Genomic DNA, 20,392 nt, shown 5'->3' on the forward strand with positions numbered 1-20,392 from the left:
TATACGATGCGCCTCACAAAACAGTGTACCTTTAGCGCCATCGAGTGGATGGTTTGGGGTATTTTCATTGAGACCATTAATAATAATCGTTATAAACTTGTCACTATCCATGTCCAGTGGGACGTTTGAGGGCCATCTTGAGACGTATAATACAAATATGTCCAGTATCACTGTTATACATTCCCATTTGTCTCATTTGTTGACAACAAATCAAATTTGTGTAGAAGGTGCTCACTGGGTTAATATTTGCTCTTGTTTCACATTTTCTTCCTTAAAAGTGTGTTTAAATGACATATATTTCATTTTTGTGCCGTTTGGGGTTCTTCGTGGGGTGTTTATGGCACAACCGGAAGTCGTAATAATACCGATGTACTTGATGGCGGTGGTATCGGGTGAAGGGGGGGGGGGGACGGGGGGGGGTCATAAATCGAGACTCCTTGTACTGTATTTGCATACAGTATTGCTGCATAGCCCAAAGACAACATGACCCAGCCGTGGGTGCTCCTTTCCCGGCTGTAAAAATAATCATTTTCCTTTTTTAAAGGAAAAAAAAAACTCAGGGGCCGGAGAACTGGGGGGACGATAGACACTTTTTTGGGGGGATTGACAGCTTTCCAACCCTCGCTCCAGCCAGCCGGGGGCAGCTGTTCGTCCATCGCCCCCGAGAAGAGGTAAGCGAGATGCCGTCCGCCGTGGGACCGACCACCTCGGTGCTAGTTAGCGACGAGCTAACTGTGCTAGCTACGTAGCTAACCCGACAGAAACAGCCACCATTAATGATGGCAATCTAAATAGACACCGATTTTGTTGCTATGTAGCAACACATTTTAGTTGTATTACTGTAATACTTTTTGAGCGTCCAATGTGCAAGTTTAGATAAGTTAACCGAGACCAGGCGGACTACCGCGTCAATGTGTACAACCGTGGCAACTTTCCTTCTTTTGCTTTTCAAAATAAAACAAAGTTTAACAACGCTTCGTTAAGCATGGCGTGGAATGTACTTTTGTTTTGAAACGTGAGTGCTACGATTTCCGCATTTCATTTGATTGGTAACGTTTGACTTAACGAATGGTTTCGGAGCAGGCTCCAGGGAACCAGCCGGAGTTAGCGACGTTAGCTTAGCCAAATTAGCCTTCCGGCAAGTCATCTTGAGGCTGTCGGTCTGCCAGCATGCTAATAGCCTTTTAACCACCGCGACACACTGCGGTACGCCCGCTGTCTCTAGGAGGTCCACCGCGAGCGGAACTCCTCGCCGAGTGGAGCCATGCGGCAGTGGTGCGTCCCCGCTGCGACCCGAAGCGCGGAGCCACTCCCGGGGCGCCTGTCCGTGTCGCCCCCTCCATCAGGTAGGCTAACGGCGGCTGGGGGGTTCACATCAGTGACATGACATTTATTGTCTGTCCGGAATGATTTTGGAAAACTCTGAATTCAATGAATGCGTCGAGTTGGCTTTACTGCAACTTTTAAAGGAAGTTTCAACTTTGGACTTAATTGAAGAAACAGATTGACATTCCTGGATGTCTTATACAACAACAAGTTATACAACAAGCTTGTCTTTAAAGAAAAAAATGTTGGACATGTCTCAATGGTGACTTGTGAATTTTTGTTTAATATCTACTAATATAAGTAGTCCTTTTAACTCATTGCCCTGCCACATACCAAGAGATGTTTTGACTATTTTAGTCACCCATCCATCCATTTTCTGAGCCGTTTATCCTCACAAGGGACTGCTGGAGCCTTATCCCAGCTGTCATCGGGGACGAAATAATGAGAGGTGAAAAATACACACAGACTAGTGGATAAAACATTTGCCTCACAGTTCTGAGGTTTTGTGCTTGAATGCCTACTCCAGCCTTCCTCTATAGAGGTTGCAACTTTTCAGTGTGTTTGCATTTTTTTTTTTTTAGTGCTCCAGCTTCCTTCCACCTTCCCCAAACTTAATTTGTTTGGCTCATTGGAGACACAAAATTGACCGTCGGTTTTGTTTGTCTTTTTGTGCCCTTCGATTCAGCTGGATGACGTGTCTGTGTTGAGAAAAGTCCGGGCATCCCTGCTAAAGCTACTCCCCCCTCCCCGCCACCTGACCTCGGATAAAGGGATGGATGGGTCTTCTAGAGTTGCGCAGGTGTACCTGATGTCGTGGAGTGTGTGTATCTCTTGTGCAGATGTCAGAATGGAGTGCTGCGGGGTAGAGCCACGCTACACCATCGAGCAAATCGACCTCCTGCAGCGTCTGCGCCTCTCTGGCATGACCAAACCTCAGATCGTCCACGCTTTAGAGTCTCTGGAGAGGCTCGACCCAGACCGCCGTCCGCCTCACTGTGACTCCCACACGGCCCCTTCCAGTAACAACAACAACAACAACAGCAGCAGCAGCAACAACACACACGCCACCACGTCCGCACCGGCACCGTCCTCTTCTTCGTCCGCCTCATCTCTCTCCCTCGCCTCGGCCACCACGCAGACCTCCGGCCTGGACGGCGCCGCGCTGTCCCCCAGCAACAGCTTTGAAGCTTCGCCTCCTCCCCTGTACCCCACCAGCGTCCCCGTGCAGCGCTCGTTCAGCTACGACATTGTCGGGGAGGAGGAGTGGGACCTGGAGGAGAAGGTTGAGGAGTACATGAGGTGAGGACGGTCAGGCATGAATTAGCACCGAGTTAGGGTGAATAGAAGCGAATAAAGGGACAGACAAAGACAAGCTATTATAACTTCAGGTAATGGCACTTGAGTTCCCCAGAGCTGCAGGCTGTTCCACGGCAAGTGTAGTCCCGTTAATTCAGGTCAGGTGTACTGGGATGGCTGGGGGTGGGGGGACTTTTCTCTGAATAAGTTCAGCTATCCAGCAGCATGCAAAGTTACTCTGTTACTGTTTGTAACTTTCACAGGAGGGATAGTAACCTGGTGAAAGAGGAGATCAAAACCTTCCTCAACAACCGCAGGATCTCTCAGGCAATCGTGGGACAAGTTACAGGTAAGAAAAGACGACGGAATCCGTTCCCATTAAAATCAATTAATCAATGTTGACGTGTCTGAGCAAACACACTATAAGGCCGTGAGTGCTCCCTTTGACCACTGTGAGCATCATCAGACGTACACGCTATGGTCAATCAGTGTCATCCGTTGAAGTTACACGGGCTCATTAAAAGGTTCAGGTTACATTCACATCAGAACATTTTTAAGAACAATTTTGTGTTTTTACAAACTTACACTGAAAATGTCAACAAACAAAAATGTACATTGCTAACCAAACCAAGCCAACTATGAACTATAAATTTGAAATGTCGCTTTCAACTTTGTTTCATTTATTTTTTTTTTTAACCCACAATGATATCCCCGTCTGTTTTTCTTGGTGTAAAACTGAATTATTGCTTGCAGAATATCTTTGGCAATGCATGTTGAAAGCTGAATGATGCTCCCAAACTGTTTTAGGGTTAATATTATATTGCTTCCTAGATTTAAAATACAGAATTAGCTTTTTGGGGACTGTATCGCCTGTGCTTTCATCCTCGATCAGGCTGTGCCAAGGTGGAATTTGAGCATTACATACCAATTGTAATTACCCCTTTATGAGCGGCGGGGGCGGAGTCAGGTAAACCAGGAAGTAGATTGTGTGGCCGCAGATCGTTGTGAGAGGCAGTGTGCTGGCATGATTTAAACAAAAAACAAAACAAAACATCAGACTGTAGTTCACTGCGCTGGATCTCTTTTCATCAGCGCTGAGAGTGTGCGACAAATGCGCAGTTGCGCAGATCCTATGGAACATTGGTGTCCTGCATAAAATTTTCATTAATCGTGCAAGAAATATTTACTGTAACAGTTTAACTTTATGAATTGTCGTGCAAATATAATAAGTTAGCTAGTCTTATTTCATGCTTTGCAAGCAAAGCATTGAATTTTAATGACACATGAAAGGTAGCCAATGGCATACATTTTTAACAAGAAAGGAGGCAATTTATTCCTTTCTTCCACAATTTAAAACAGTTCCCAGCTGTCATGATGACATATTTGTGATCTCATATCATATCATATATCAAACCTTTTCTCATCCTGCTGCAAGTGGTCAGTTTTGTCTCCATCTGTCATGCCCCGGCCTTTTCCACTGCGCCAATAGCGAGTCTGGATTTTGTTACCATAACAACTAGGCGTGGAGCTAGCACTACACTTCGTCCAGAATTTAAAAATCTGAATATTACCCGTGACACACGCGTAATACCCCACAAACGGCATTGATTTATATTGCTGCTCGTGGAAGGAGAACTACTGCAAAGTGACTCTCCATAATGTTTTTATGTCCTAAAATTATGTTTTGTCACAGTTGTTGTCTGTTGTTGTACAAAAGCAGCTCCAAGTACTGGAGAAAAATTCTTTGTGTGTTCGTGACGCACTCAGCAACTAAAGATGATTCTGATTATATAGCAGAAAAACATTTTGACCCCAATTTGCTTGTTTTTTTTTTTTTTTTTTTGGAAGTTGTGATATTTTTTAACTCCTTTACTCAGGCATCAGTCAGAGTTACATTTCGCAGTGGTTGCTGCAGCAGGGTCTGGAGATGAGCGACTCCAAGCGCAGAGCTTTCTACCGCTGGTACCTGCTGGAGAGAAACAACCCAGGTGAGGGCTCGGCGAAGACCGATAAGGTTACGGTTTCAATCGGGATTTCAAGGAACGCTTGCTTACTCCTACTTCCTCCTGCATGCGGAAGATGGCGCACACAACTTTGATCTTGTCTTTGTCTTGTCATGCCCAAAAATAGTTCACTTGAGACACACACATCCTCTTCCTCCTTTCATCTTTGCTTTCATATCTTTACCCGCTCCATCCTTGACGCTTTGCTGTAGTTCTCATACTGGAGCTACTCTGGTGCTGGTTTTCCCTCCTACACGGACCGATACTAACAATAACAACAATGATCCTCCGCAGTGGCTCCGATCCAACGGAGCCACAGCGCTTTGCTTCTGATTAAAGCTTATATTCACTCGGCTGACACGGCAAAAAGAATACGAAGCAGCAAATTCTCATTGGCTGATTGCACAGCACGGCACAATACAAATTCCATTTGCGCCAACTGATGTCTGCAATCTTACCCTGACTGAAGGGCTGAGGTGGAGTGAAAGCCAGCACAGCGCGAGTCCCAGGGCCAGGGGAGGGGACAGAGATGGGCTGGCGGCGGGGGCGAGCGGCTGCCTTCCCAACCCCAACACCAACCTCAACCCCAACTCCAACCCCGTGTGGAGCAGGCAGAGAGAGCTGTTGATGCACTTGCTGCCGTGGTACACTGCCGCCGCCACCGCAGCCCAGCCAGGTAACCCTGGACCCTCCCTGTTCCACTCCAAACACCAAAGACCCCTTCTCAAGACTTTTTTTTTGGGGGGGTAAAGCCCCTTTGTGTTACTGGCTGACTTTGGAATGGGCACTAGACCACAAAGCAAGGTCCATAAAGAAATGCTTGAGTTTGGTGTGGTAGTACTAGAGCTCTCAAGCCCATGAGACATAAAAGAAATATTTCTTCTGAATTCCCGCAGACTAGCTCCACATTCTTGTACAAAGTATTCCCAGCATAGTGGAAGCTATTATAGCTGCAAAGATACAGTATTTCCATTTTATCTTTACTTCCTGTAGGCTGAGCATTCCAATACATTTGCTCCAGTTTTGTCCTACTTATCCCTTTTGGAAGTACTACCACAGGACCTAAACCTGTTTGACCCACATGCTTTGAGATCATTTTAGTGTCGAGTTTAGTTTTAATAATAACCCATTCGTGGGCAGCGTCCCATTTTTGGGACATCATGATTTTCATGCATTATATCCTTCAGTATATCAAAATATTTAAGTGTTTTAATCTTTAGCCATAATTTGGTATCAGGAGAGGATAACTCATCGGTCAAAATTAGCAGTGGGACGAGATTATAAATTAGTAAAGTTATCATATAACTTAACCATAAATGAAAAAGATGTGTTATTTCCTTGATTGTGGCCTGTTAGGAGACTTTTATCTCAATAAGGAAAAAAATTGCCACCCTGCCCATGAATGGGTTAATTATACAGGTGCATTTTAATCATTTGGAGTATAAATAAAAGAAAACTTTTATTTCAGTGGTTCAACTGAAAGTGAACCTACTATGCAGTATGATTTTTTTTTTTTTTTTTTTTTTTTTTTTTTTTGGCAGTAATCCCCTGCAACCGGTGTCTGTTCACTGTATAATATTATACAGAATTATTAAAAAAATGCATACTTTCCAGAAGACAAATCCCAAACTAATTTCCATGTTAAAAGTAAAGTGCTATTAACGTAACAATGCCAAAACAAAATTAAATGTTCCCTTCTTCGTGTAGTATAAAAGTTCATTTTTTAAATTATCACTGGAATTAATGTATTGCAATGCACCTGTATATTGTATCACAATTTTAAACTGGGGCACTCTGCTCGATAAAATGAATCCAGACCCTAATCGTGTGTTCTGCAATCTGCATTCTGACAACCACGCAAATGCCCTCTCTCCTCCAGGCGCAACTTTATCCATGCGTTCAATGGTGAAGGAAGAACCGGACTGGCGGACGGGGATCATGGCTGACCGACCGGCGATCGTCGGGGCGCCGCTGAGGCTGCGCCGGGGAAGCCGCTTTACCTGGAGGAAGGAGTGCCAGTCCATCATGGAGAGGTAAGAGACTCTACAAGACAGGGCGGGTGTCTTCTACTGCCTGATGTTTTCGGACTGTGTGATTTAACCTATCAGCGCCCACTTTAATTACAAGCAACATACCATACAGTGGTGTTTATAACATGATTAAAATGTTCTTGAAAAAATGCAGTCTTTTTCAGTGTTTTTACTGTTTCAGCCTAGTACTGCAAAAACCCTTGAACAAATCTATCATTATTTTCTAATTCCTCACAGCAAATGCCATCGCACGCACATTTGAAGCATATGCTTCTCCCCCAGCCCCCTCCTCCATTTGTGCTGATTTTATTAAGCAGTTTTTTATTACCGCTGCTGCTGTGGAATATAAACTCTTCTCTTTCTCAGCTACCCAGGAGGATGCTGACAAAGTAGCATTGCTCCTACCCCTACACACACACACACACACACACACCTCCAAGTCCCGCCCCATACAAACATTGCCACCCACTGTGTGCAATTGATTTGTCTATTAGACACGTGCAGTAAGTACTCGGTGCACTCACGGTAATAAGACCACACGGGGCCCTCTGCAGTGCTGATCCCAAGGAGCTTCTTTAGACCCAAGGACAGACGTGTATGTGTGTGCATGTCAGGCACTTTGTAAGACAACCCAGTGAACGAGAAAAGTTATTCCAACCCGGCTACTTTTAAATCCATCTGAACTGATTTAACTTGAGTTCTGTATTTGAAATGGTTCTCTTCACTCCCGCGGAGGAAGCGGGTCAGCACGATTTGAATATTTCCGTCGCTCTTCCAGCTTCTTCGTGGAGAATCAGTACCCCGACGAAGCGAAGCGGGAAGAGATCGCCAACGCCTGCAACTCGGTCATCCAGAAACCAGGTGCCAAAAGACTTTTGAAGCCGAGCATTATGGGGATAGCTACACTATAAATAGGTGCGGTAAGGAATTTGCTGAGCTTTGACACGGTTATTCCGTGCGTCTTTTGTGTTCAGGCTGCAAGCTGTCTGAGTTTGAGCGTGTGACAGCATTAAAGGTGTATAACTGGTTCGCTAACCGCCGTAAGGAGATGAAGCGGAGAGCGAATATCGGTGAGCACTTGATATGGGAGCGAGGAAGAAGCCTCTCTGAAAGTTTTACGCCGTTTATGTATGTATAGAAGCCGCCATTTTGGAAAGTCACGGCATTGAGGTCCCGAGTCCCAGCTGCCACTCCAACGGCGAAGAAGGGGAGATGCAAGAGTTCGCCGATCAGGTCAATCAACGTTTCTCAGAGCAGGTGGGTCACTGCTGATGCGAGTAACGGGCATATTGCATAAGTGATATTCAATGTAGAATTTAATAATTCTTGGTGCTTCCTTGTTAACAGGAGGAGGTGTCCACGCAGAGGATGGTGGAACAACAAGACCTCTCTGTCAGGCCCACCCCCGAAGTCCTCCCCAGCCCAGCCGTACAGGTGGCGGAACAGAAAGAGAAGGATGCAAAAAGGGAAACTGTGGACGAGGAGTGACCAAAAGCTGGTGAAGTCATTTGAATTTTAATTGAAATACTTTAAAAAAAAAAAGAAAAGAAATGAAAAAAGGGGTCTGCTTCCTCCTCGGGTGGCTGACGACAGCGTCGGGCTCTGAAGCTCACTCAAGGGTGCCTCTGAAAAGAAAGAGGCTGCCATATTTATCGAAAGTTATCCTGCTAATTATGTTAACAGCAATATACAGTACATATATAAATATATCCATAAACATATATATGAATGTGTAGTGCATTCCGACGTGGTATTAACAAGCCTAAATTCCTTAGAATTACCTAAAAAATACCTCACCCATTTTAATCTTTGTTCTTTTTTTTTTTGTTTGTTTTAATATTTTCTTCGCCTCATGCTTTCTTTTTAACGCTGAGTGCTGATGAAGTGCCTGCAGGTCAGGTCAGAGAGACGTTTTCAAAGATCTCGTCTGCATGAATGTGTGTTTTTGTTTGGTTGTTTTTATTTTGGTTTCTCTGGTGCTGACGTCCGACCTCTAAGAGTCAAGTGATCAAATAATGCGTCTATCGTTGGAGTTTGCAAAGCCCTGAGGGACACCTGGAATCTCAGGAAATCCAACAATGGTGGATCAAGTCAGAGAAGAAGTGCACCAGATGTGCGTGTGTATGTATGTACGTATGCGTGCGCGTCTGTGCCTGTACGCTTCAAGAGATTTTCTTCATCACATCCACGCTCACTCCAAACAGGATTTTCTATTTATACATTTTTTTTATTAGAAGAACAAAGCGAGGACTATCCATCATTTCTTTGTTGAACTCGATGCTGCTCTTGTTGCTCCTTTTTTTTTTCCTCCCCCCCACCCCCCCCTCATCTAACCTCATTTTCCAAGCCTGTAAAGCTTCTTTCCAGCAAAACAAACGTCAATGTGATTGAAAATCACAACGCCGTCTTCTTCCTCCTTTATTGGAATAAGCTAAAAGCTTTTGCTTGCGTACTGCACTTCAAAAGTGGATCCTCACTCTAATAGTAATAATACCGCTTGTGTACATAATAACCCAGAGGATAATCGCGTTTGTGGGTGCTTTTTCTTCAAACTAACGACATTAGCAGAAATATACTGTAGCGTTGTCAAACTTGAAACATGACTAGCAGACTTCAAGCGTCCCGGAAGTCGCTCCCGAATTGTTCATAAAATGGACAAACGTGCTCGTCCGAAACCGTATTTCCTCAAATAGTGGCCGTCCCTCTGCGTCGTCCTCTTTAAGACAAATCGAAACGCCTCCCTGAAATAAAAGCCTGCCTTTTCCCATCAGCGGGGGAAAAAAATAAAAAAAAACGGGTCGTAACTGTAATTACCTCAGATTGTACACGGACATAAATAGTTAACCAAAACTGCAGCATCTACCAAGGTAAATAGTCTTTTCACCTGAAGGAAATTCTATAATTTTCCATTTTTTTTTTTTTAAACCATATTTCCTCAACCTCGTGGTTGTCCCTCAAATACACGCTGCGCCCCGATTAGTAAGCAGTGTGTCATCCACAAGTCAATGCCGCTCTCTAATAGATGCCATCTTTTTCCTATTAGGGAGAAAAAAGGGACATACCTGTAATTACCTCAGTTCACAAAAAGCGCTTTTTCACACAAGGCGTATCACAGTATTAAAGATTTTTTAGTGTTCTAGTGGGGGCTGGGATGCGGTCTCATGCAATAATGTGCATCCATCTTTATGTTCCAGTAAGCTACGGGACTGTATCTACGCAGTCTGTCTCTTGTTTAGCTTGATGCTAATACAGTGATGCCTTGAGATACAAGTGATCCAATTTGAGTTTTTTGAGATACAAGCTGCCATTCAGATGATTTAGATCCAAATTTAGATACAACTGCTCTATTGTGGCAGTAAACTCAATGGACCTTTCTGATGGCGACCTTAAGCTCCGCCCCTCAGCCATGTCACACAAGTTTTCAAAATGGGGATTGAACAGAACAGGTTTGAAGTCGATTCTATCGCATATTCCAGATAATATTGGGGTGTGTTTTTTTGCCAAATGTGACTTGTCCAGAGAAGTCTCAACTATTTCACACAAGGATATGATATAGGAATTAAGATTTTGGACAGAGCAGGACGCAATGTCAGCGTTACAGAGAGACGTTGGCGATCGATGCAAAAAAAGGTTTGACGCCTCACAAACTTCATATTGAAATCCAACAGGATAAAATAGTGGAATCGTACTGCGTATGTATCGCAGGGTGAGTACTTTTTACTTCGAAAGATCACGAGTAATATCATTATAGTCTTTACAAGTGACTGGGTGTATTCATTTGACTTGGCTGGTAATCGAAGCCAGTGCTCTGTCTTAAAAGTCCGATGCGATACAAATGGGCAGATAGACGTTTCCCTTGCATGACGTGGTGCCTTTACGTAACACTAACCCCATTCTTTGGCATAAAACATTCCACTCTTCATTCGCCAGGTCAGTGATACACTAACAAAGTGAAAGTTGTTCTCCTGCAATGTATAAAGCACTGATAATAATTCAATCAAACATTTAGTTAATCCATCGTAGACACTTGGTCAACTGTGTTTAAGGCTTTGGAAAATGAATCAAACGGGCTCCTTCTAACCTAGCGGGATATCTTTCATCAGAATTGCACGCTCCCCAAGCGCATCTGATAACCATTTTCTTGGTAACATTAACTTTTCCAAGCGCACGCTACTGACAACCGGCATTGCTTGTGGGACAATGTGGCGACGGGGGCGTGTCAAGCCAGGGGTTAAGACATTGCGGCTATCTGATTGGCTATTATTGTACGAGTGATTCACAGGTCGGAAAGGTCCATTCAGCTGAACACTTCATCAAAAAATAATAATAATAATAATGGGTGTTAAATGTATTAAACTCCTATCTCAAGTCGCCAGTGTGATCGTAAACCGATACTGGATCGTATTACAAAAATGTGGACACTCTCTCCCGTAACAAACGCCTCCCTCGCACCTGCAGTCGAGTAGCCACTATTTGCGGAACTGTGGCCGATGTTTCTCCGATCGTGTTACCTCCTGATGCCAAAGGTGTGGATGGCGGTGGAGGTGGTCTTCAGTGCAACACTAGCCAACACTCTTTAAGAGGAATCCATGTTACAAGCCAATGGCAGCCATTGTTGTGACTGTTCTTGACACGGTGTCTTGTAGCATTTTTTTTGTCAGTGGATGGGGGGTGGTCCGCCCTCCATAGGAAACCCTCCGAAACTGATTATTGTTATTATGCTCCTTGCTATCTGCTTTTATCTGACGGCAAGCAACAATAAAAAGTATTGTTAACGATGGCTGCGATATGTCCCGTTTATTGTCTTTTGATGCGCTACCTCATATCGTACCATTTATATTGCATGTAATTGTAGCGCTTGTATTTCTGTTTTCTTTTATATTAAATGTCAGAACTTTTAGAGTAAGCGTAATCCAATAGAGTGGATGATGGAATGAAAATTTACCATTATGAGCTACTGATGATCTAAAAAGTAATGTGTTAGAAATTCTGCGTCATTAAACACTGAACATAAATGCAACTCTTCTTTTTCACGAGATGAACTCAAACAGCAAAGATTTTTTTCCCATGCACACAAGTTTTATTTCTGTTGAATATTGTGCTCTCGAACATTTAGGCAGATTTGTGAGAATAATTGCAACGAAATAGGACTTTGGCGTAGCATTAGACCAAAGTAAATTTATGTATATAGCACATTTCATACACAAGGTAACTAAATATGCTTCACATGATTAGATCTTAAGAGTTCAGATCATGAAAAATGGGAGCAATAACGTGTATTTTTGTTCAGTTTAAACATTACCTTAAAGTATACTCTATGGGATTTTTTTACACTATCTTATGATTATGATGATGATTCTTATAAGTACCCACGTATAATTTGTTTTTAATGAATGCATTTAGGCATCATACCAGTAAAACTCACAAATGTGTTTCTCTTAATTTGATGTAAGCAATATAAATACTTCAATAATAGGCACCAGTTCTCAGCAGCAGATGGCAGTACTGCGTAGTGCCAAATGAAGTTGGGAAGTGGGCCTTATTTTGGTTCGGTCCAATTCTGTTTGAAACCTTCTTCCTTGAACTCTTGAGGCTTAATTGCTGATTTCTTCGAGCAACGATCCGATCCAATCTCGTCATTGTTAATTGCATGAAAATGTTGCCTGCAGGTTAGATGCTCAAGCAGACCAATGCCCCCAAATTCACTCCGCGGCCATTTCCAACATTTTAGCCCCTCTTAAGCCGTAGAAAGTGATCACTACCCTCCTATTCACGTGTTCCATCTTGTTAAATTTATTTGCGGTCGAGCGCCGCGCATGGTGCCTGAGCGCCGTGAGGCCAAATTAACCGCAAAGTTTGGCATTTTGGAAAGTCATAATTCTTTTTACTACTCACAGAGACACATTGATCTCGTTGTAGTAATCTTTGGCCTTGAGGCTCTTGTCGGAATCTACTATCAATGTTTTAATCCATTCATTAGCATCAAATCATCTTTTGATTATGCAAGAATGAATATGGACACGCGTGCACGCTTAAAGGCCAAGTGGGTTCCTACATGTTTCAAGTCATCCAATATTTTGTCCCTCTTTAGGAGACACAAGTTATTTATTAACAGTATTATTGAACATAACTATGATGAGTTGAGTTTTGTTTGTCATTTATTTTCTTGTGGTCTTTAGTGTGCACCTTTTTTTTTTTTAATATCCTTGGTGCCTGATCACACTAAAAGTGAGGCAGTGGTGCATAATTCAGTTTTTTCCAAACATGTTTTTAGTGTCTAGAACAGGGCTCAGCAACCTTTTTGAGGCTGAGGGCTACTTCGTGAGCACCGATCTAACGAAGGGCTACGTGACCTGTGTGCGGCAAATTTCAGACTCGGTTCATTCCACGTACATAAAATGTTTTTGTTTTAATTTATTGTAGTCAACGACATTACAGGTATTTTAAAATTTGAATTCACGTAAGTAAGTCCGATTCAGAATTTAAAACACAAATAGTAGTCACATTTTGTGGCCTATGTTATTTTTAGAACATACCTTGCCGGCGCCTTACATGGTCCTCGTGGGCTACCATTCGCCCACGGGCACCGCGTTGGTGACCCCTGGTCTATATTATAAACATTTGTGGTTCAAAGATTTTTGAGGTGGCAATGAGGTGTATAACCAACAGCTACCTGGTTCGAGTCTCCGCTTTGGCCTTCCTGTAAGCGGGTTCCATGTACAGCAGTGGGTCTCAACTGGTGGCCCGCGGGCCATTTGCGGCCCCCAAGATGGTATTTTGTGGCCCCCACCTTACTACGAAAGTTAAATGACAGTGCGGCCCTGAAGTTTTATATGAAGGGCACTTTTACAGTGTTGTGTGCATAGCTGACCAAGCCACCAATCACGGTGAGGTTGTGGCTCGGGGGAGTGACGGCGACCAGGCTTGATGCAAGTAGAGAGTGAAAGTTACAGTGGTATTGCCGCGGAGAGTTTCATGAGCAGTTTTGCACACAACTTGTTTACACTAGCTTCCCTGCTTATCTTAATTTGTGCCCGGCCTCAGCTCGAATGTGCCCACATCAGCCCCCGATGTGAATTGAATTTGAGACCACTTATGTACAGTATTACGTGCTCACATCGGTTTTTTAGGATTATTGAAGTCTCAGGGCTCCGTTTTAGCTCCTGGGACCACTTACAGCCTCTCGCTCAAAGTCAGGTGGGCCAGGCTCCAGCTCACCGGTGACCCCAATGAGGACGAACGCGATGGAAACAGTTTTTTTTTTTTATCACCGTTCCTCTTGGGTATTTGATTTAAAATTGTACGGGTGGCCGCATCAAACGTTTTCGCCCACGCTCCGTGGGTTTCCCCACCAGCTGGCCCGAAGCAACTTCCAGCGCATCAACTGTGCCTTCGTGCGCTCATGCGACACGTCCTACTGCCCAAACGCGCTGCGTCATCGTTAAAAAAAAAAAGTTACGTTTCGATCTGATTAGACGCTCGGGTTGCGGTTCGACAACCTCCGGGCACGATTTAAAGCAGCACGCCGAAAGAGGCCGAATAATCATTTACACTCCCTCAAGGCCTTATTCAAATTTATATTGTATTACATGCATAGCCACAAATACACAAGTACTCCGGCGTCAACACTTTTTTTGACCTTTACTATGTCAACTTGTTCTCTTTTCAGTTCATATGCGAGTACAAATTTGAGAATACATAATTTCTAAAGATTAAAGATTGTTAACCACTAGAAAGATGTGTTATAGAAATAGCAGATAAAAAATAAACATTTATATGAATATGAACATGTAAACACTGAGAATACCCATAGATGAGTAAAACTCAATAAATTTACATCTTTTGAGAAAGAAGACAGTTTTGCTCTGGCATATCTTTAAAATGAGTGCAAGAATTATGTGTTACTATATATAAATTTTGTCCTTATATACAGAGCTTCGTAACATCAAGTATACATTACTCTTGATTGCGTACATGGCCATTTTTGTAACAGTGAATATTTATAATTGCAATTTTTTCCTCACAACGGATAATAATTGCAATTATACAGTGAAGAAAATAAGTATTTGAACACCCTGCTATATTGAAAGTTCTCCCACTTAGAAATCATGGAGGGCTCTGAAATTTTCATCGTCAGTGCATGTCCACGGTGTGAGAGATAATCTAAAAAGAAAAATCCAGAAATCACAATGCATGATTTTTTTTTCACAATTTATTTGTGTGATACAGCTGCAAATAAGTATTTGAACACCTGAGAAAACCAATGATAATATTTGATTTCTAAGCGGGAAGACTTGCAATATAGCAGGGGTGTTCAAATACTTATTTTCTTCACTGGACATAGTATGATGCAAAATGCAGAACCTATTTTATATGGCATTTTGTAAATTGTAATCATGGTAAAAGTTGGTAATTGTGTCATCAGATGCTGATACTGAATGAAAAGGAGGAACTAGTTGAGGCGTTGATTTATGTAATCGCTATATCAAGGCATGTAAACATTCTAGCACCTAAAGAATGAAATTCTGGTGTTAAACAGGTTATACCTTTACATGATAGAAATGTATTTCATGGAGTATTTTGTGGTAGGGGGTCAATGCTACAATGTGCAGCCGCACATATTGCACATGCCAGAAACTTCATATTAACTAGTTCCCTGTGCAAAACTGAAGATGATCTTCATAATATTGTGTTCATCATATCCTCAACATATTTCTGTACTCCTTTTTATTTAGATTCAAACAAATGTTTCACATTCAGATTTCAGTACGACAGTTTCCTTTTTTGAGAGACTGGCATCGTTCATACCCACTTGACGTGTTTTTTTTCCTTTCCCAGTGGAAAAGCGAACGAATTCACGACCCGTCACCTATTCTTGCTGACGAAACAGACCATCTCACTGCCTCGGTAACTCGTTTTCTTTTTTCTTCTTCTTCATCTTTTAAGGAGCCCGATGACACGTGGCATGAAAAGTATCCAATTCCATTTGTCAGCGCTTATTACTCCACAGCTCAGCCAGCGGCAGTTTTGACTCCAGGTGTTTTCTTCCGATTTGTCCTGTTTTTATTGTACTTGTTTATTTCCTACTAAACGGCAAACTCTCCTGTACGGTCGGATTGAATTTCTCCTTTAAGTGTCGGCGTCCTTTTCGATACAATGACGAGAGGAGGGTGCACACGGATGGAGATAAAGGCGAGATGGACTGTTAAGGTTACCTCCACACTGGCAGCAAAAGAGAAGCAAATTCTACTTTCTCGAGTTTAACTCAAAAATTTTTTTTAAAAAATCCCTCCTCGGCACCAGTCTCACAATCAGTTTGCCCTTGACTAGATGAGAAAATACCCTTTTTATGCCAAGTTCCTTTTCGAAAAGAAATTAAGGGAGGAAGCGCAGTCACAGTGGCACACGTTGGCCTGAATCTGTCATGACCACCTAGTCCAAAAAAAAGACCCTTATTTCCTTCCCCCTTTTCTTTTTGCTTGCTTAATGATGTCTCCACTGGACACAAGCAGGATGATATACTTGGCGAAAATACTCCTCAGAGGCCTCTCCTCTTAGCTGTGTGGGGGGGGGGTTCTATACCTTATCCTGCTCTTTTCTCTCCCTCGGGCTCTCATAACTTTATCCTGTATATGCCCAGAGCAAAGAAAAAAAGGAAAACAAGTGCAAACCAGGCTGAAGTACTGGATAACGTTTGGAAATATCAAACCGTCAGGTGTGAAGTGATGAAATAATGTCAAAAACAAAGTGACTTTTTAAAACTTTATATAAAAGTAAGTAAAGGGTTCGATCCCAGCCCCGCCTGTGTGGAGTTTGCATGTTCCCCCCGTGCCTGCGTGGGTTTTCTCCGGGTGGGCACTTCGGTTTCCTCCCACATCCCCCAAACATGCAACATTAATTGGACACTCTAAATTGCCCCTAGGTGTGATTGTGGGTGTGGCTGTTTGTCTCTGTGCCCTGCGATTGGCTGGCAACCAGTTCAGGGTGTACCCCGCCTCCTGCTCTTGGACAGCTCCAGATACGCTCCAGCACTCCCCGCGACCCTTGTGAGGATAAGCGGCAAAGAAAAAGGATGGATGTTAATGTGTGGATAAGTCATTTTATAGTGAGTAATTTATGTTTGTCTCAAAAACCTCCACAGGCCCAAAGTTGAACAAGATCAGCAACATCATCTGATCAAACCCCCTTAATAACTAATAACTTTAGAAACGGTTTTTATTTTAATGTGTATTCACGAATTATGACAATATTATACCATAGCCACACAAGTAGCAAGTTAGTGGAACAATACAACGTATTGCTTTTTAAAAAGACATTCATATTTACGACACTTGAGGTTAGCATGTTGCCGTGGACCTAGACAAGCACTTCAGTTTCGAAACATTAAATTGCCCACCCGCTAAAAACAATTTTTGGGCTATTTTGATAAAGATAATTCAAAGGGGATTTTTCTCCCTTGCTGGAGGTTTGTTTGTTTGTCTCTCCACACGCCCGCAATGAAAAAAAAAGGCAGTTCTGTGTCGAAATTCAGACAAGATGTCATCCTTGAGTGCGGCGATTAACCGTGACACGCTGCGTCATCTCATTAAACGCACTCTCAGCAAAAATATGGTTTAATTTTATTTTGGTATTCATCCTTTTTATGACCCGCTCTCTCCGCCCATCGCTGCCGTCCTGCCCGACCTTGAATTATTCTCATTAAGCTCATTACCGTGCGACTTTAGAGACTTCCTGTAGCAAAGCCTGCGCTGTTAAAAAAGCAAAGCGACCTTGGACACAGTCGGGCAAAGAGATGACAGAGCTTTGTTAGTGTGGAAACAGAGCGGGGGGGGGGGCAAGGGCATGGGAGGCTGGGTGCTCTGTGGGAGCCGGTTTGTCTCCTACATAGGTAATTAATAAGCTTATTAACTCCTCGGCTCATCATCATAATCAGAACTGCAGGCGGAGGGGAGAGATGGAGTGCTGAATTGTCTCATTGCAATCAAATTGGAGAAGATTGCTCACAGTTTAAAGGTGACTGCTCACTGAATAAAACTATGCTTTGGAAAAAAAAAAAAGTTTTTTTTTTTAAAATTGCTAACTAACCATGTTGTAAAATGTTAATAAAAGCAGAGCTACGGCTTCACCAGTAAAATAATTCTCAAGCGTGACAACGGCTCATCCTGCGCTGAAAAAAAAATATCTTTGAAGTTTTAGGTCCTAGGCGCCACGGTGAATCAGATGGTAAAGTGTTAGCCTCACAGTTCTGAGGTCTCGGGTTCGATCCCGGCCCCGCCTGTGTGGAGTTTGCATGTTCTCCCCCGTGCCTGCGTGGGTTTTCTCCAGGCACTCTGGTTTCCTCCCACGTTCCAAAAACATGCAACATTAATTGGACGCTCTAAATTGCCCCTGGGTGTGGTTGTGGCTGTTTGTCTCGATGTGCCCTGCGATTGGCTGGCAACCAGTTCAGGGTGTAGCCCGCCTCCTTTCCGCTGACAGTTGGCATAGGCTCCAGCACCCCCCACCACCCTTGTGAGGATGAGTGGCTAAGAAAATGGATGGATGGATGGATGGATGGATGGATGGCTATGGGTATAAAGGGAGACAATTCACGGTGACCGCTCTCTTCCCATGACCTCAAACCTGTTGGATGAATGGCAACATCGGTGCGACAGGGCTTTCAACACAAAAGGGCATAGAGCGAGAGTTTTGAAGGGTTTTCTTCTGCCTTCCTCACAAAACAAAAACAAAAAAATGTTACGTTTATTGAAGACTACAAATCTTCATCTGGGTGAGGCTTATTGGTTGTTTCACTATTATGTTCCCCGTATTAGCGCATGTTCTGTGGTCATTTCTTCGAGACTTTCTTGCTCAGAAAGGGAAATTTAAAAGAAACTTTAAGTTGAGTTTTAGAATGCGGACCTTCAGCGGCTCCAGGCCGGCACAACACCTCGTTTGGAGCAAGTGTGGGGATTCAGGTGCTGATCCATTCATAAGGCGTCAACTCGTCTTTGCCCATGGCATGTGTGAATGATTTTTTTTTTTTTCACTCACTCTATTTCCACAGGGCTTTGTGTGCATATGCATAGTTTGACTCAAAGGCCACAGTGGACAAATTGGAGCCGACGCTTGGAGAAGGACCCCGTAACCTGGACGTGAGTGGTGTACAGACCTGACCACCAGTCTGATTCCCCAAGACGACGGGAGGGAAAAAGTAGCTTTCCTAATATTTGAAAAGACCGAAAGAAAACCCTCAAAAACAGTTTTTCCATTAATAGCCATTTTGGAGACATAGCTTTACCTTCATAAAGATAACTAAAAATGTATTAACACTACTTTGTATTTGAGTGTGCCGTCCTGCGACCCTTGTGAGGATAAGCTGTTTGGATGGATGGATGGATGGATGGATGGATGGATGGATGGATGGATGGATGGATGGATGGATGATGGATGGATGGATGGATGGATGGATGGATGGATGGATGGAAATGTGTCATTTCACACCCATGGGAGTACAGGCACTATCCCAAATTTGAACATATACCCAAAATCCCATGAGTAAATATGGAATTATTATAATCCAATATCCATGGAAAGCACATCCATACCCCCGGCAGGGGAGGGGAGGGTGCACTCACCACAGTTTGGGGTAACCCTTAATTACAGCATATCTCCCCCCCCCCCCCTTCAAGATTGCGACTGATTTGGTTCAGCCTCACCTTCAAAGTAAAACTTCAAAACAAAGGTAATGTTAAAAATGATCACCATGTGACAAAATAAACAATGCAGGTTCAGTCTTACACTAGTTTTGCAGGTTACAGATTAATTTGTGTTTGGGGCAGATTTCTATATACATATACATATGTATACAGAGAGAGAGAGAGAGAGATGAGACATTCGTTTCCCAGCTTTACCCTTGCCACAGTGCGCTGTAAAGATAAAGGGAACATTACATGGTTGAGAATCAAGGACGAATGGATGTTGCGTCGCAGCCGAAAAGCTGAGTCAGAGCTATTGTTCTTAAATGAACGAGAAAATGGAATTATGGATCGCTGTAGACAGCCTATGGTGCAAAGAGGCGATGAATTGTGTGTTTGATGAACGCAAAAAGTGTTCGCGATGAAGGGTAATGATACATGGTTCTTGTTGGAATTATTAAACATTGTCTCTGCAGTGTGTGTCCCTGCACACATCCATACACATGCAGAATCTGATCAAAGCAATGTCTGGAAGGAGGCTGAAAGGCTGGAGTCATCCCCCTCTTTGTTTTGGACATTAACGGAAAAAAAACTGCTTCGGAGCAACAGTGTGACGTGGGGTCGATATCTTTTTAGCATCTTGAAAAAATATATATGACGTGAGATGACTCACAGGCAGTGTTTCTGTAAATGCATCAAATTTTAAGATAGGGTGGAAAGCAGGTACAGCACATCGAGTACATCCGTCCAGTTTCTGAGCTGCTTATCCTCACAAGAGTCTCGGGAGGGCTCGAGCCTATCCCGGCTATTATCGGACAGGAGGCGGGGTACACCTTGAACTGGTTGCCAGCAAATTGCAGTAATTAAAAAATGCTTTTGAATATAACAATCCTAGACTGGATCCATTTTATTATAATTTTTTTCCTCCCTCTCCGCTCTTCAACTATTAAAAGGGAAGCTGCATTTTCGGTATGTAGGCTATCGTATATCTCCACAACTGGTGCTATATAGTTGTCAGTCTTGGCGCATGTATTCAATAATTTTTTTCAAACATATACTG

General features: G+C 43.1%; 1 protein-coding gene across 6 annotated transcripts; it reads left to right on the forward strand.

Moving 5' to 3' along the window:
• Positions 1 to 439: 439 nt before the first annotated feature.
• zgc:91944 (uncharacterized protein LOC436941 homolog) lies at positions 440 to 11,435 on the forward strand. Of its 6 annotated transcripts, none has more exons than XM_061815747.1 (11): positions 443 to 671; positions 1,226 to 1,346; positions 2,166 to 2,625; positions 2,886 to 2,971; positions 4,500 to 4,610; positions 5,095 to 5,301; positions 6,505 to 6,658; positions 7,434 to 7,516; positions 7,630 to 7,725; positions 7,797 to 7,912; positions 8,003 to 11,435. In XM_061815747.1, exons 2-11 carry the CDS (start codon positions 1,265 to 1,267, stop codon positions 8,141 to 8,143), a joined length of 1,536 nt encoding a protein of 511 aa, XP_061671731.1. In that variant the 5' UTR covers positions 443 to 671; positions 1,226 to 1,264; the 3' UTR covers positions 8,144 to 11,435. The 6 variants fall into 6 exon arrangements, with proteins under 6 accessions (XP_061671750.1, XP_061671731.1, XP_061671740.1 ...); XM_061815722.1 differs by having other exon boundaries at positions 444 to 671; positions 7,794 to 7,912; XM_061815741.1 differs by lacking the exon at positions 443 to 671 and adding an exon at positions 708 to 1,015 and having other exon boundaries at positions 7,794 to 7,912.
• Positions 11,436 to 20,392: the final 8,957 nt, after the last annotated feature.

This window comes from Syngnathoides biaculeatus, chromosome 1 (assembly GCF_019802595.1).
Source record: "Syngnathoides biaculeatus isolate LvHL_M chromosome 1, ASM1980259v1, whole genome shotgun sequence".
Lineage (NCBI taxonomy): Eukaryota > Metazoa > Chordata > Actinopteri > Syngnathiformes > Syngnathidae > Syngnathoides > Syngnathoides biaculeatus.